Raw genomic sequence first — 15221 nt, forward strand, 5'->3', positions numbered from 1 at the left:
CCTTCTTACTAGGATCAAAATTGACAAGGAATCTTTTTAAATATTGAAGTGAAATAACACAGTAGGAGTGAGGAAACCACATGTCACTTAAACTGCAGGATGCATATCCAAAATAGTATTGGAGGTGCAATCAATAATGAATATGAAAGCACTGATTTCCTTCTGAAACATTTGTATGCCAATTTTAAACATCCAAGGTCAAGAACACCCACAGTGTGTATAGATAGTGTATAAACTGGTGATTGCAGTTTGGACAATTTGCTTGTTCTTTTCAAAATGTGTAAAAATAGTGTTCTGAAGTCTGTTAAAGGGCAGTGGTAAAAGAAATGTAACCTTGTGCAACACGCAGCACTGATATGCGTCCATTCCTATTTAAAAAAACCTGTTCAACATCTGATAACCTTTGATAATCTCACTGTTCAGTCATTAGGGACTTTAAAAAGAATGCTTACATTTGGGAAAAAAATAGATTCTATTAAAATATCCTGTTTAATATGCAAGAAAAAACTTTTTTCCATGATTGACTACTATTTTGACCCATATAAAACATGGTAAAAAAATCGTGGTATCATCAATAAGAGTGCTCAGAAAACACTGAAAACAAGCACTTGATCAAAGCTGAATACGGTTTAAAGAGGCTGTTTGTAAGTATAGGTTATCTTATTCAGTTTCCATCTTCACAGGGGTAGCAGGCTCCAAGGTTTGCACTCATGCTGTTAGTTACAGTGTTCAAGAGCAAGTTCGTACATAACAGAACAGTACTTAAGGGTTGTCATTCTTTACGCAAGATCTTAAAAAGGGAAAAAAACCCCTCCAAAACCAACCCCAAATTTACCCCCCCTGAAGGCATGGTGAGGGCTGGAAGGTATTCATAGAATCAAAACCACGAGCTGCAGACAGGAAGCAGCTGCTAGAACTCCCTCCCCACCCTCCCCTCCGTGCTTACTTCGCTTTGGGGAGTCTCTCTGGGCCTTCTGGACAAAACGAACCAAGAGATGAGCAGGACTGTGCTGCTTGTGCAGTTTGGACTTTTTCAGATCCTCGTAAGAGCAAAGCTGTCAAGGGCACCTTTCATACTTTTGGATTAGCAACTGTAGCTTCGTCACGGACCCCAAACTCGGGAAAGAAAAAGGTGTTTCTAAGCACAATTTGTGTTTAGTGTGCATAGCTTTGTGTCCATAATTGGGTATTGATTATTAAAGACTTGCTCATTGTAGTCCTAATAACATGGCATTGAGTTTTACAGATTCCTAGAGAGCATCTGTTTTTGTTTCTCCTCATGTTTAGGATTCATGTGTGCAGTTAATTATGTCTGCCAGTCCCATTTTTTTAGTTCAGGAGTTTGCATGATCAGACTTATCACCCGTGATAAAATGTTAAAAACGTTCAGTGTGCAAAAGGGGAAGGAGGACTTTGGTTAGTGAGGGATCCGAGCAGGCCTTTGCTATTATTGGAAGCTATTTATGTTTTTAACTGCTGACCTAGAGAAAAACACTATAGATACTTTACATCTGTAATGTAAACATATGATATCAAGTGCTGCTTGGTCTAATTTAGAGATGTGAAAAGAAAACAACAGAACTTTGTTTTGGATATTTCTAACAATGTCAGATGTTCCATTTTTACGAAAAGAGGTAAATATGCTTGTCCTTAACTTGTCCTTTTGGATATCAGGTCATCGGTTCTCATATCTTCCTGGACGGTTTTTAAAAATTGTGTTCTCCCAACTCTCTGTCTCTGCCTGCCTTCCTGGTGCTCAGTTGCCCTCCTCACTTCGGTTCTTACAAGGCTTTGGAGAAAACGTTGCATCTTCTATAATTGTTGGTTCCCCAGGGCTTTTGAAGTGCCGGCAGTTTGCATCTCTGTAGTTTGCTTATCTACAAACAGAAAGAGGCAACACCCAGCAGGTTTTTTGTTTTTATTTTTTTTTTCCTCTCCTCTGGAGAAGCTTTCCTGCCTCTTTATTGTGAAGGTACTGTGGAAGCACTGGAGAAAATGGATACTAGAGGAGGCTTCCCTAGGGCAATGCGTGCATGGTAGGAAGATCTGCACGCCCGGAGCCAGCAGCATCTCTGAGCTCTCCTCTCGCAGCTGGGAGCTGGGGCTCAGTGCTCAGAGGAAATGTGCATGACTGCCAAACCCAGCTTTTACAGCAGTCTTACCCTTGCTGCCTCTGCATGAAAGCATTTGACACCTGGTTGCAAACCTTTTTTTATTTTCAGAGTTGCTGGCAGGCTGCTGTCAGTCACAGACTTGGCTCGGGACTGTGAATTTCTCTGCCATGGGACAGTTGGTCTGTTTTCCTTACTGCTGCTATGCCAGCGCTAAGCCTTGATGGGAAGGAGGGATGAAGTAGTCCTCAGATGTGTTTCCTGAGGATGTAGCCCAGTGGAAATGGAAGAATTGGCATGGAATGAGAGAGGCCAGAATCAGGGTAACTGAAGGTAATGTCAGGGGGCAAACAGGCAGCATCCTGCAGCTGGCAATTACCCTGGTGGAAAGTAAATCTGTGACTTTCTTTTGGGTTGCACCTATCAGTGCTCTACACCTAAAGCTTGGATTAGATTATTTGAATGAGATGATAATAGGTATTTGTTTAATGAGACCTGAACTATTACATGTCTACCTGCTAGAGCTCTGCATTCTGCTGTGTTCCTGAGAAGATGTTGGTGCAGTGTCCAGTTGGTGTAAATTGTATTTCACGTCGTTGTGTCTGTATGACTTCGATTTCTCAGTGCGTGCTATACCAGTATTTAGTAAAGGCATATTTGCACAGCTGGTATTTTTTATTTTTAAGGGCCTGTTAGAGGTGCCAGTATGGAAGATGAAGGTTTGCTTTTAGGACATGTTTTTTCTTTTTATTTTTTTCCTTTGTCTTCCCACCCCCCTCAACCCCCTCCTTTTTTTTTTTTTTTTCCTTCTTTCCCCCTTTCTTTTCTTTTTCACGAGTTTTCTTTCATTTTGCCTTTTGAAAAAGCCCTCATCCCTTCTCCTTCCCTAGAGGCTTGTGGTTTGATTAAAACTAACCTGAACCAAAACAGACTACTAACACAGTACCCGAGCAAGGCAGATGGAGAGAAGACATTCAATTTAACTTATGAACATGCTTTACTTGGAATAATATGCTCATTAGATCAGCAGCTGTGTAATCACCCTGGAGTTGTCTAGCTACATCTTTTTTTTGTTTTGTTTTTTTAACATCTGTTAACCAAGTCTAAATGTAAATTTAGCACTTCTTAGAGTCCTTTTGGTTCAAAACTTAGTGATGGATTAGTGTAAAATATTAATATAAATATATATCCTCCCCACCTCCCCCTTTCCTCCCCTCCAAATCAAGTATTGATCCAGGGCTGTCCAGAGTCTGGTAAACTCCAGGGTAGCAAATGATAAACCTTCCTTCTTAATATAAGTAATTTGAGAATATTTATAGCAATTTCATCTTATATCTGAGTGACAGAGACATAGAATGATGATTTCTCTTTTCCCTCCTCCTTTCCAATCTCATGTATGAGTAAAAACAGCTTAATGAAAACTCACTCAGCATGTGGGCGCGACTAGCAGTTCTGGCTTTAAAGTGTCCTGGATATGTGGCACTGAAAATTGGCCTCATAAGAGCCCTACCCTCGTGATAGAGCATATATTACTTTATGTTCTCTAAGAACATTAGAGTTCTATTTGCATTAGCCTTGATTTTCATAGTCTGCCCAGAGCTCTGGGCAGTATATGCACATATCTAGATAATTAATATGTGCATGTACACATCTCAAGACTTCCTGCCTTTCAGTAATCCTAATTTGAGTCTCTAAAAGATTCTATGGTGAATTTCTCCTATGAAATTAAATTCTTCTGTATTTTTCATGCCCAAACCAATATGCTCTTCTTTCATTTAAAGGTTTCAGGTTATAAAGAGAAGAAAAAACACAGAAAATGTAACATAGCCCTGATAAGTAGTCTTAAGTATGTGTAAGCATTTTATATTCGTGGTTGTCTCGCTGATAAATTTTACTTGGAAACCATTTGGAAGCTTATGTAGTATTTTTCTTGTATGACAACACATCCTTTATTAAATGAGGAAATGCCTGTTTTACCAGTGGTCATTTGAGTGTCCTCGAGACAGGCTTTTGAAGAAATTGATTCTTGAAATGACAGTGGTTACTCACACTGATACTGCATGCACAAGTGAATGCTGCTAAGATTTTGTCAATCATGGGGAGTAAAGCATCCTTCTTTCTGGGTAACAAATTACAGGTCTGCTTGCTTCTCTGAAAAAGCAAATAGCAGCTCTGTAGTTTCCTTTGGGAAGATAGGTATCTAAAGCAGGGTTATGCAGCCATCAGGCTCTCTTAGTGGCTGGACTGTAACGTGAGAGTAGTAACAACTACATGTAAAATAGGTATTATTGTTGTAATCTACTTAACACTGCTGCACTTCTATAGAACTCAAAGTCAACCAACCAAGCAGAAGTATTTCAAAGTCTGTTGATAAGGGGGCATGTTAGACATGTAATTACAGATGTAAAGTTTTCTTCAACGTAAGAGTGCTCTTTCAACCCAGAGCCTGGGATAGAGACAAACCACAGCCAAGGAGCTTATCAGCTCCTCTGAAGGATTAGTTTTCCTATATAGTTGAAGATTTTTCTTCCTCCAAAATTTGTTGAAGCAAAATAAGACCTGTTCATGAAGAAACTCATGTGAACGTGTCAAAAAGTAGGTTGGTATTGGAAATATTTTTCGTTGGAGGATAACTGCTTTATGTTATGTTAGTAAGTTTCCACGTGTCTGCTAAATAAATTCACTTCAAGGGAGGGAATAAAGCTAAGTTTTCAACAAATTGCAGTACTCAACCACTAAGCTAGATGCCCAGGCTTTGAAAAACTACATGATGCGTAATACAGTTGAGAATTCTTGGTGACTTTTACCATGTCTTAAAAACACATCCTGATTTAAGTGCCTACGTAGAAGCAACTGCTTTGATAATCTAACCACAAGTAAGTCTCTCTAGGTTTCATTGGCATAGTCTGTGAAACTGTTGCCATCAACATTTGTTGATCACTTAATATTTTCAGTTGAAGTAAACATCAGAAATATAAATATGGGCCTAGTCCTTACAGCAGCTGTCAGAAGCAAGGAAATGTTGCCTGTTTAAGGAGACAGTGGGTTGCAAAATAATTTACTTCTGTTTCTTCTGGAAGTGTAAAAGTACTTTTAAAATGTACTTCATCATGCAGGTTTTTTTAAAAAAGATTAAAAAGGGACACTGCCAAAATATAAAGATGCATTTTAAATTCAGACGTGCCACTGCTATGGAAAGAAGTAAAATAGTCCCTCTAGTGTACTGCTGCTGTAAGCAGGCACAGGAATATCTGATGTGATTTACTGAAGAGTGTGGCTGCAGGAAATTACAAAATAGTATTTTGACAGGGGGTATTAAAGTCCTTACATAAACTGGAGACTTTCACCTACAACAGTTAGTCAAGTGAAGCAAATAATAAATAACAAGCTGAAAAAAATGCAGTTAGAGTACTTAATGAAGTAAAGAGTTAATGTGTAGTGTGAGCAGTGCCTGAAACATGAATGAGGAGCAGAGCCACTCACCAGGGTGTGGGCTGAGGTGTGCTTCCTCTTTCAGGGCCATAGATTTGAATTTCATGTTCTATTTTGCATAAACTGGCTATCTCGTGAAAAACAAACTTGGATGTTCATATCTTCTTGAAGTGAGCGTGACTTTGATGTGACTTCTTAAAACTTGCTTAACCTCTGTCTGATGGCGTTAGGCAGTGCAGAAGAACTGTACTGGGGTGGGTACACTGAGCTTTCCTTTTATATCTGGAAGTCTCTTTCTAACATCTCTCAGTGTCGGGTTCCCTGCAGCAGAGCTATAGTTACTAAGTTTTCAGTGTGCAGGAATGTAGACATGTATCTTTTTTCATGTGTCAATGCTACTCTTTACTCAGTATCTGGTTTTTGCTGACTGTAATAGTGTGTGCAAAGGCTCTGCAGCCCTTGTTTAGCACAGAGCAGAGCCGGGCAGGGAAGCCCTGTTGTTCTTTGTACAAGCAAGGAGTGCTATTTTTGCACTTAAACTAAGATCCAGTTAAGCCTCATTCAGAGGTACAGGAACATCGGTCAGAGTCCTTGCTTTGGAAGAAAACTGAGCAATCGTTTAGGGTTAAATGGTTGAAAGGGATTAAAGCTCTGCTGAAAGGAAGAGAACAAGGCAAAAAAAGCACATGAAAAGCATTAAATTGAATGTTATGGCCTGTAATGCGTATGGTACATAGTAATTTTGGAGTTCAGAATTGCATTGTATTATAGGCTCCCTCATGCCAACTGTATAGGGCTTCAAACTAGCACTGTTTAGAAAACCTCCTGAGTTTTACTTTGTCAGTTTGAAAATTAGACATTTTGCTGGACTGAATTTGTTTTGATGAATGACTGTTGAAATTCTGATGATTTATCTGACAACTCAGCCCATAAATAATAACAATCATGCACATGGACCTTGACATTTGGGGACACTTAGTTGTTCCTGCAGTGGCTCAGAACCAAAGAATGGAAACTACATGAGGAAGGAGAAGCTTTCTTTTCCTCACTTTATGTTGGAGCAAAGACGTTTCCATGTGTGTGTTATTGAAATAGCGTGTTGCCCAGAAGTGGTAGTTTCATGTGTGATTACTGCTGTGAGTATTCTGGACATTTTCTCAGAATTCTTTAAGGAAACCATAACTGGGAAACACACCCCTCACTAGACACGGTTCTGTTTCTTGACAGAATGCTGTCTTAAGCTTTGATTTAGCAAGAGTGGTCAGTGGGTGCTTAATGGTCTTAAGTTCTTAATTGTGTTATTTTGAAATAAAATAATGATCTCTGCCCATTACCTTTCCCCTTTTTGTGATGCCAGCGTGGCCACACTTTGTCATTTACTTCTGGAGAACGCAGTGTGTCTCTGGTGAGATGCTGACAGCTGTTGTGTTGACGACCATTTTCTTCTTACCAGATTATCCAGAGTTCAGTTTTTGATAGAGATCCGTCTGTTTGCTTCCTAGCTTGTTAGTTTGCTCTTCCTGCAGTGCCAAAACACCTACCTTCGAAGAGCACTAACAATTATTAGTGATCTTCTGTTGTCTCTAGTCATGTAGTTCCTTTCTCTGTCCTTTTCTGTGCACACATTCTCGCAAACACTCCTCTGGCTTCCTCAGTGTGTGTGGGTGTCATCGTGTGTCATCATGCTCATCCCCTCCAAGTTTTCACATCAGTTCCTGAAAAAGGTTTTCTATTCCTCTTAATTTATAAATCTTCCTTTTGTTTGTGTTCATATTGATAGCTGTAAAATGTGAATTGGCAGTACGTTTTGGGAATAACATTTGATAGTTACCTACCTAAAATTCATAGTTTTATTTGTACAGCTTGGTTTTTTTTTTTGTTATTCTGAAGCAACCATAATGAACTGTGAAGAGTAAGCTGTACCACTGCTGGGTTTGATTACTCTAGATAAGTGAGAATCCCTCTAAGGAAAAGGGTCTGTGTGGGTGGAATAGTTTGCAAAAGATTTTTTGTGTGCTGGGAAATAACATGTTGAAACAAGAAAGGGATATTCAGTTCACCAGACTTGTCCCCCTTTGTTTTGAGCGTTAAACCTCTTTTCCCGTGATTTTGCCAATTAATGTCCACCCATCTGTTAGATCACACTTTGCCAGTTATTGAATTTTCAGTAAACTTCTCATACTGTCTTGTCTCCTGTGGCTTAGCAGTCCTTGCAACTCTGCACTGGAATTCTTGCAGGTGTGCAGAGGCAGGTTCTGGTCTGGTATGGAAACCACAACTCCCCTGCAACAGTAACACTTTGTAAAGGAGAGTTTTTTCCCTTTTGACCTTTTGATTAATATAAAATAGTTTTTAATTAACTCTGTAATTTATTCACTCAACTTTTATTCACAATTTCTAAAACTTATTCTGGGCCGTATTGCAATTCTTCTGTTCCAAGGGGAATATGTGCCCCAACCTTTATGTTCATAGCATGTTTATTTTCATAATTCTTTGTCTTTGCTGTAAGGCAAAATGAGATTTTTTTTTGTGACTTTCATTTTCACAGCAGCTTAAATGAACCCCAAATGTTCCTTTCACAGGAGTAATTTAATGTTGCTAATTCTTAATTTTACTCATCTGCATATGAGATATGGTTCACTTTGGAGGCTTTGTTACTTCAGTTTAAACTCTGGAGTTTGTGATTATTCTCTGCGGTTTTTACTTTGTCATTCTCCTGTGTAAACATGTAATTTTCATTCCTTTGAGAGATGCACTTTAAACTCTCTTTTATGGTCAGGGTAGTCTTGTAATTAAAATTTCAAAAATAAACAGTTGAATTTATAGACATTATTCCCAAATGCCTGTGAAATGTAGAATTGCTGTACTGAATTTTGATACTACTGATAAAAACCTTCTTTGGAGATTTCTCTTCAGCGTAATATGAATTTTAGTTGAAATGATCCAAGCTGAAACTTCAGGGAATTTCAGGGGAAATGTTGTCACTTGAAGCATAGAAATTCAGACAGGATGTCATTTTGGGTCTTTTTCTGTCTCTAGCAAACAAGACTTGCCAATCTGATAGTTCCCAGTATACCAGAAAATGCTTCTGACACAGAGGAAATGCTGAGCAGAGTCAGAATAGGTCTTGTATTTCAACAGTTACCAGCAAAACAACTCCACCTTTGTGACTGCATGTGCTTGTATCCAACCCTCCTTAATGCTTCCCTCGCTTTTTGTATAACCTTTAGCCCTTACAGGAGGTATTTTCTTAGAATGAGATCTTCCATACCGCTGCCATATTCTAAACAAAAGAAGGCTTCAGAGCTCCTTTGGCAGTGGGGCCGATGAAGAGATCGATCAGCTTTGGCCGATGAGATCGATCCCTCCCCTCCCAGCCGGCCCTGCAGGGCCCCTTCTGCCTTGGGCTCTGGCTCCCTCTGCGGGCCGCTGTGTGCCGAACCTCAAATCCTTACGATTTTCTGTCTGGAGCTACGTTAAGAATCCCAAATATTTAGAACGGTCTTGTTTACAAGTGCATCCAAGTCCAATTGCAAATATATTACCTGGTTTTAAATTCACTTAAATTAGCTTTTACTTGTAAAGAAGAGTTCCCTTTTCCTCTCTTTGTAGTTCCGTCACGTCTTCCAGTACAAAACCACCCAGGACCAGCTGGGGGAAATCCGTGCAAGTTTGGAGCACTCACTGTTTGGCACAGCCAGATTCTCTGTCTATGTAATTTGAAGTAGTGCTGCTGATAATGAAACAATAGCAAACTAAATGTTTTATTGCTTCTGTTCTAAAACTAATCACAGTTTGTTTCTTTCCTCTGCAGGTGATAGAAACACTTTCGAAACTTTCTCGCACTCCTATTGCGTTAGGCACGGGAATAAGGTATGTTATTGCTGTAATGGATGGTGGGAGTATTGCCTCTGGCGTGGTGCTCCTTGGAAAGGTGGTTACAGGCAGGATAGGCTGTGTCCCCCACTAAGAACTTCGCTAGTTGTAACCCAGATTACCCAGTGGACAGCTACCCAAGTTAGATCACAAGTCAAGCTGATGCAGTGCTGATTTATGTAAAGGCAAATGGGTTGTCTCTTCTTTCTTCCTCCAAGTTTGTGAGATTCTCATTTTCAAAAAGAAACAAAAAAAGCTACAACCAGACCTAACCTGGCAGTTTTGCTGATTGTTTTTTTCCTCACTTGAGAAATTACAACAATGTGTACTAGTAGTGATTTGTAACAACCCCATCCAGTAGGGTGTTAATTCTGTTAAATGTCAGTTCACATATAGAGGTCTAAATACATATATACTGTTCATCAGAGAAAGAGAGGAACATCCAAACACATTAGCATGCAGTAATCTGTGTGGAAAATTTTGGAAACCAAACAAAATCCCACTGTATGACTAAACTAGTTCTGTGTATAATTAATGCTATTTTTCTTTCTATAGGCCCTTCCCTACAGAAGAAAGCGTTGATGACGAAGATGTCTACAAAGGTCTTCCTGATTTAATAGAGTATGTTGTAAATATTCAATTAATGATTTTGGCTTTTAGTTCCATGCTATTATTTATATGATTTATAGAACACAGGGTGTTCATAAGAATGTGATATTTATTTGATTTAAAAATATTTTGTTAGCAATTGTGCTGACCAGGAAAAATTCATAATGAAACCTAGTTTGAATAATTGTGATACATTTGTATATGTAAGGAAGCTCATTTCATGGAGGCAGCTGGTGGCAAAGTAAATAAACAAATGTGTTTCTAAATTATCTCTGTACTGTGAGAATGCCTTAAGAAAGATGAAATATCAGAGACCCAAGGAAATTGACTTGAACTTGCAAACAAAATGCATGTTTGTATCATAATTCAAGGGGATTGTTTTCCTTAAAGTCAATTAAATTCTGCATATGTATGATTTTGCCTCTTTCTGGGGTAAGTGTTAGCAGGATTGTCAGGATACTCTTGTATTCTATGGCTAGGAACTCTCAAGTTCCATTAGGAATCATGCTGGACAAGAGCCCAGAGCTCAGTGCCCCAAAGCTCCCCAGCACTCACCTCATTAGTGCTCCACGGACTCTGGACACACTGTATGTCACTTGCTGCTGTTCATGCCGGAGATTTGTTTCCTTAGTGCCTATAAAGAAAGGAAACACTACCATTATTGGCATTGCTCAATTTACCACTTGCCCTGCAAAGCTTGTCCTTGTTTCCTGCAGCTGACTGACTGTCTCATGGATAATTGCTTTTCACTCTGCGTAGCTGAAGGTGCAGGAGTTGCAGTCTCCTCTGAGAGATCCAAGTGGGCTAGAGATGATGTCCTCATCTCTTAGATGTGGTGACATTAGCACTGCTTGAAAATAGTATTTCTACCAGTTCTTAAATAGATATATAAATTCAGTACTGGAAGACAGTCTTAAAAAAAAAAAAAGGTAATAAACCGAATAAACTGATATTTTTAGCTCTTATTTTGCATCAAATGACAAGTATTATTAACTGAAATTTGATAGTTGCATACTGTCTCAATTGTGGAAAAAGCAATTAATGAGTAAGAAACAGAAGCATCACTGAACGATGCAAATGGTCCACATGTTTTAGTTTCTCTTAATTGTTAGTGATTGTGTTTTTGGCTGAAATTAATTTAATTGTCCCGGAGTTTAAATTGTGTCTAAAGAATTTAAAAATTAAAATCTTTTTGACAGAAAGCGCTGCAGTAGTTAAAGTACTCTGCCTTTTTGCCAGCTTTTGTTCCCTGGAGCAGAGGTGGTAAAATAGTGTGTCTGCTGCATCTGACAGCTGCCAGGGTATAATGTGAAGGGCTGGCATACCCCCAGTGCGAGATGAAATGTTAGACTAACCTGGTGGTTTTTACTCTGAAGGATTTCCGTGTTGTCTTCCAACAGGAAAAATCTCAGAATTATCAACACCTCTGATTCAATTTCTGTATTATTATTGTGACTGGAGTGCTTTCAATATCTTTTAGAGTTCTTTTGTAGACATACCCTGAGAAATAGGAGTAAAAGATATTATGAGCTTGATACTTGCACAAAGTAGGAAAAGATCTAGCAGGACTAACTCAAATGAAGCCTGAATTAGCTGAGGGTAGAGTTGAGCCTTAATTTATGCCTTATTTCTGTAGTCTGGGTATTAGGAGGACAAGTATGGTGAACTGTCTATAATTTTCAGTTTGATAGGTTACTTTTTTAATTTTTAGGTAGCTGAAAATTGCCATGAGATTAAGATACTGGCTTATGGTGTGGAGATATAGTCTTGGGTGCTGGCTTTGCAGTCTTTAGTGTATTTTCACAGAATCACAGAACAACTGAATCTTCTGGGTTGGAAGGGACCCACAAGGATCGAGTCTAACTCTTTAGTGATTTGCCCATATGGGGATCACAAACCTACACCTTGGTGTTATTAGCACCATACTCTAACCAATTTTACCCCAGATAAGCCTTTCTTTAGGCAGAGAGAAGACCTGTAACAGGGCCTGGCATCTCAGTGCAGTGTGATGCCAGGCAGGAAGGAGAGGCAGCTCCTCTTCACTGGATGTGTTGGGAGAAGGGTCAAAGAGAAGAGGACAGGTGGATAGTAGCTCATGACAAAACTGTCCCAACTTACTGGTTTTGCTGTATGGTTTAGGTCCTGTGTGGTTCTAAATTTGTTCAGTCTTCAGTATTGTGTTGATTTCATAAAATTGTATTTAAATGCATCAAGAAAAGAAAATTAATGGATGTAGTTTCCCTTAATGAGTTCTTTTCATTAGATATTCCAATAATTAATCTGTTTGTTTACTGTAGAAACTTTTCTTATGAGAAGTAGTCCCTTGCAGTTGTGCTGCACAACTTGGTCCTTGTCTTGTCTTTTCAGTGAAACTGGTGTTGACGAAGATGAGGAGTTGTATGATTGTGTCTATGGAGAAGATGAAGGTGGAGAGGTTTATGAAGACCTAATGAAAGATGAAGCAGCACAGCAACCTGTACGTTTTCCAATTCCATGCTACTTTGGAACAATAGCAGTTATCTTCTTGAAAGTTGAAATTCTCTCTTTATAGCTAATTTCATTAAAACTTCACTCATGCTCAGCTGTATCCTGAGTTGTCATGTGCAGTGCTTTATCTCCTATGTAAGACTTCACAGGCTGTTTTGATAAAGGGTCACACATTAATTATGGTAATTTTTTGAAAGAAATATAGTTTTTAAATGAAATGCAGGAATTTAAGTTGGCTAGTTATGAGTAGTAAAATTTACCAGCTACTTTAAAAGCAGTTAGTGGCACTGCTTCATTGAAAGTGTCCTACCTCCGAAATCATTAAAATATTGTGAAATGCTATTGTTTGAGCCATAATTTGGATGACTAACCTAATAAGGACAACAGAATTGTTTAATACTAATGGATTTCTTCCTTATTCAGCCATGTAGGTTTTGTTGATTATTAATTTGCCATTACCTTGTGAAGTAAACTGTACCACTAAGTTTTCTCTAGCAGTAGCTGACCTTTGAAGGCAGTTTTTCTCATCTGTGTTGGTATTCACACATTATTTCTTATTCCCTCTCTCCTTTTTTATATGGCACTCAAATTCTGTAAGTTCATGATACAGATAGAAAAATTGATGTGTTAATTTCTGCCAAAAGTGTCTGTGTGAATGATATTTTCGGGTTAGGTGAGCACAAAACTGAAGTGAATGGTTTTAAGTGGAATCCCAGGTTTTGTTTGCATTGCACATGATAGAGCTGGTGAACATAAAACACCCATGTTTTGTGAATGGATATAAGCTGTTGAGTACAGCAGTACTGGGGCAAATGCTGCAAGGCATTTGAACAGTATTGGGCTCACAGAGGTAAAGGTGAAAAATAACTGGAAGTCTAAATAGCATCATATTCTAATACTTTATTGAGATTGATTAACTGCAGTTAACTGTGACAGTGTGTGCTTCCCCCTACCAAAGAACTTGAGACTAAAGACTTGAGATAAGGCTTGACACAAATGATTCCATATCTTCCTCCAGTTATTTACTCTTTTATTTAAAATCAGATTTTATTGAAGCTTCAAGTTGTTGATGCTGTAATGCTGTAAATCTGATCTTTGGTAAGACTGCTTGTAAACTATTTTTATAGAGTTCTGGGCTGATAATCACTTCTATTTCCTATGAGTCTGGTGTTTAATGTGGAAAACTCCCAGGGTCTCTTGGGAGACACACACATACATATGCAAGAGCTGAACGTGGAGGTCACTGCACTTCCTGATTTGAGGACATACTCCTATTGTGTCTGAAGAGAAACCTCCCCTTGAGAACTAAAAAGGGAAAAATTGTAAATAAATGCAGGGATTAGATCGAATCCAATGTTTATGGCAATGCAGAGTTGCTTACATGATTTAGCCCCATTAAGTTTAATGGAATTATTAACTGCTGAGTATTTTAAATAAGATTTCTCAGTCTGGATGTAAATTAAATGTGACCTTGTGTTTCAACTTCCAAAGTACATGCAGATACTTCAGCATTTTATGTCTAAACATTAACTTTTCGTAATATCATTTTGATTTTACTAAAGTCATCAGCTAATTGAACATTAAAATATTCTTGGTTATTGCTGTCATCTTTGGAGGCTGCAGTACTCAGAGAATTTCAGGAAGCAGTTATCCTAATTGCATAATTCTAAACAAATAAAAACATTTGTTATCCATTAGGTGCCTCTTAATGACTTAAACTTGACTCCATTGTAATTGCAGAAATATACTGAAAATGACATAAGGAGCTGTTGTCTTGCTGAAATAAAGCAAACGGAAGAGAAATACACTGAAACTCTGGAATCGATTGAGAAAGTAAGATGCTACTTCCAGAATTGTAACATGCATTTTCATAGCAGTCTAGAAAATATAAGTACAAAAGCCAATGTGTATATAATTTCTTTTTCTTGCAGTTTTTCATGGTGCCACTGAAAAGATTTCTGTCAGCATCAGAATTTGATACTGTTTTCATCAATATTCCTGTGAGTAATTGCATATTTAATGAACAGATATAAGACTCAGAGCTGATTGTGGTATATTTGTTATATGTTACTGTACAAAATGATTATTTGAAATACAGTGCACAGTGTGTTTATGTGGATATTAGATGATAAGGATGTGTGCTATTCAATTTTTTTATTTTGCTTGAGGGAATAGGGTAAGATAAATAGTATTATGTCAGAGAGTGAGTGATTAAAAGCTAATAGTTCCTAGAAATGGATTATCTTTAAATAAATGCTTGTGTTTTAGTGATGATACAAAGTTGTGACTATTAAGTTACCTATCACTGTGTACTGAGTATCTGTAGCTGCTCTGCAAAAGCTCTGGCTCTGACATCATTGAAGACACTTGAAAGTTAACGTAAGTCAGTTTTGGATTTGGAATCTGGTGCTGGAAAGGTGAAGGAAATCCTATGTGAACTATCTTAAGAGACCTCTCATTTGACTGAAATAATAATTGTTTCTATGATTGTTACTTAGTTACATTTATTTTTGGCTTAATAATAATTGTATGACAATTTACATGTATTTGTAGTTGATATAAGTATTCAGCACATATCTTTACTCTGATTTTAGAGGAAGACATCAGACATGGTCTGAAGCCCCTCTCAACAGAGACAAATGAAAAGAATGTTCTTTCATGAGACCTACTGTAAAGAAAGGGTCCCCTGAGTGTGGCCGATGGGCC

The 15221-nt window shown here is 38.2% G+C and overlaps 1 protein-coding gene across 2 annotated transcripts in view; it reads left to right on the forward strand.

The window, feature by feature from the left end:
• The window catches only part of VAV3 (vav guanine nucleotide exchange factor 3), a 154862-nt gene that overhangs the window by 47696 nt on the left and 91945 nt on the right, over positions 1-15221 (forward strand). For both annotated transcript variants that reach the window (XM_027880454.1, XM_027880455.1), the window contains exons 3-7: positions 9358-9416; positions 9975-10040; positions 12396-12504; positions 14256-14348; positions 14447-14515. In XM_027880454.1, the coding sequence (XP_027736255.1) occupies positions 9358-9416; positions 9975-10040; positions 12396-12504; positions 14256-14348; positions 14447-14515 (396 nt within the window). The remainder of the gene's footprint in view (positions 1-9357; positions 9417-9974; positions 10041-12395; positions 12505-14255; positions 14349-14446; positions 14516-15221) is intronic.

The sequence above is a fragment of the Empidonax traillii genome, unplaced genomic scaffold (assembly GCF_003031625.1).
Source record: "Empidonax traillii isolate 1590-97213 ecotype Southwest subspecies unplaced genomic scaffold, ASM303162v1 scaffold69:size3087049, whole genome shotgun sequence".
Lineage (NCBI taxonomy): Eukaryota > Metazoa > Chordata > Aves > Passeriformes > Tyrannidae > Empidonax > Empidonax traillii.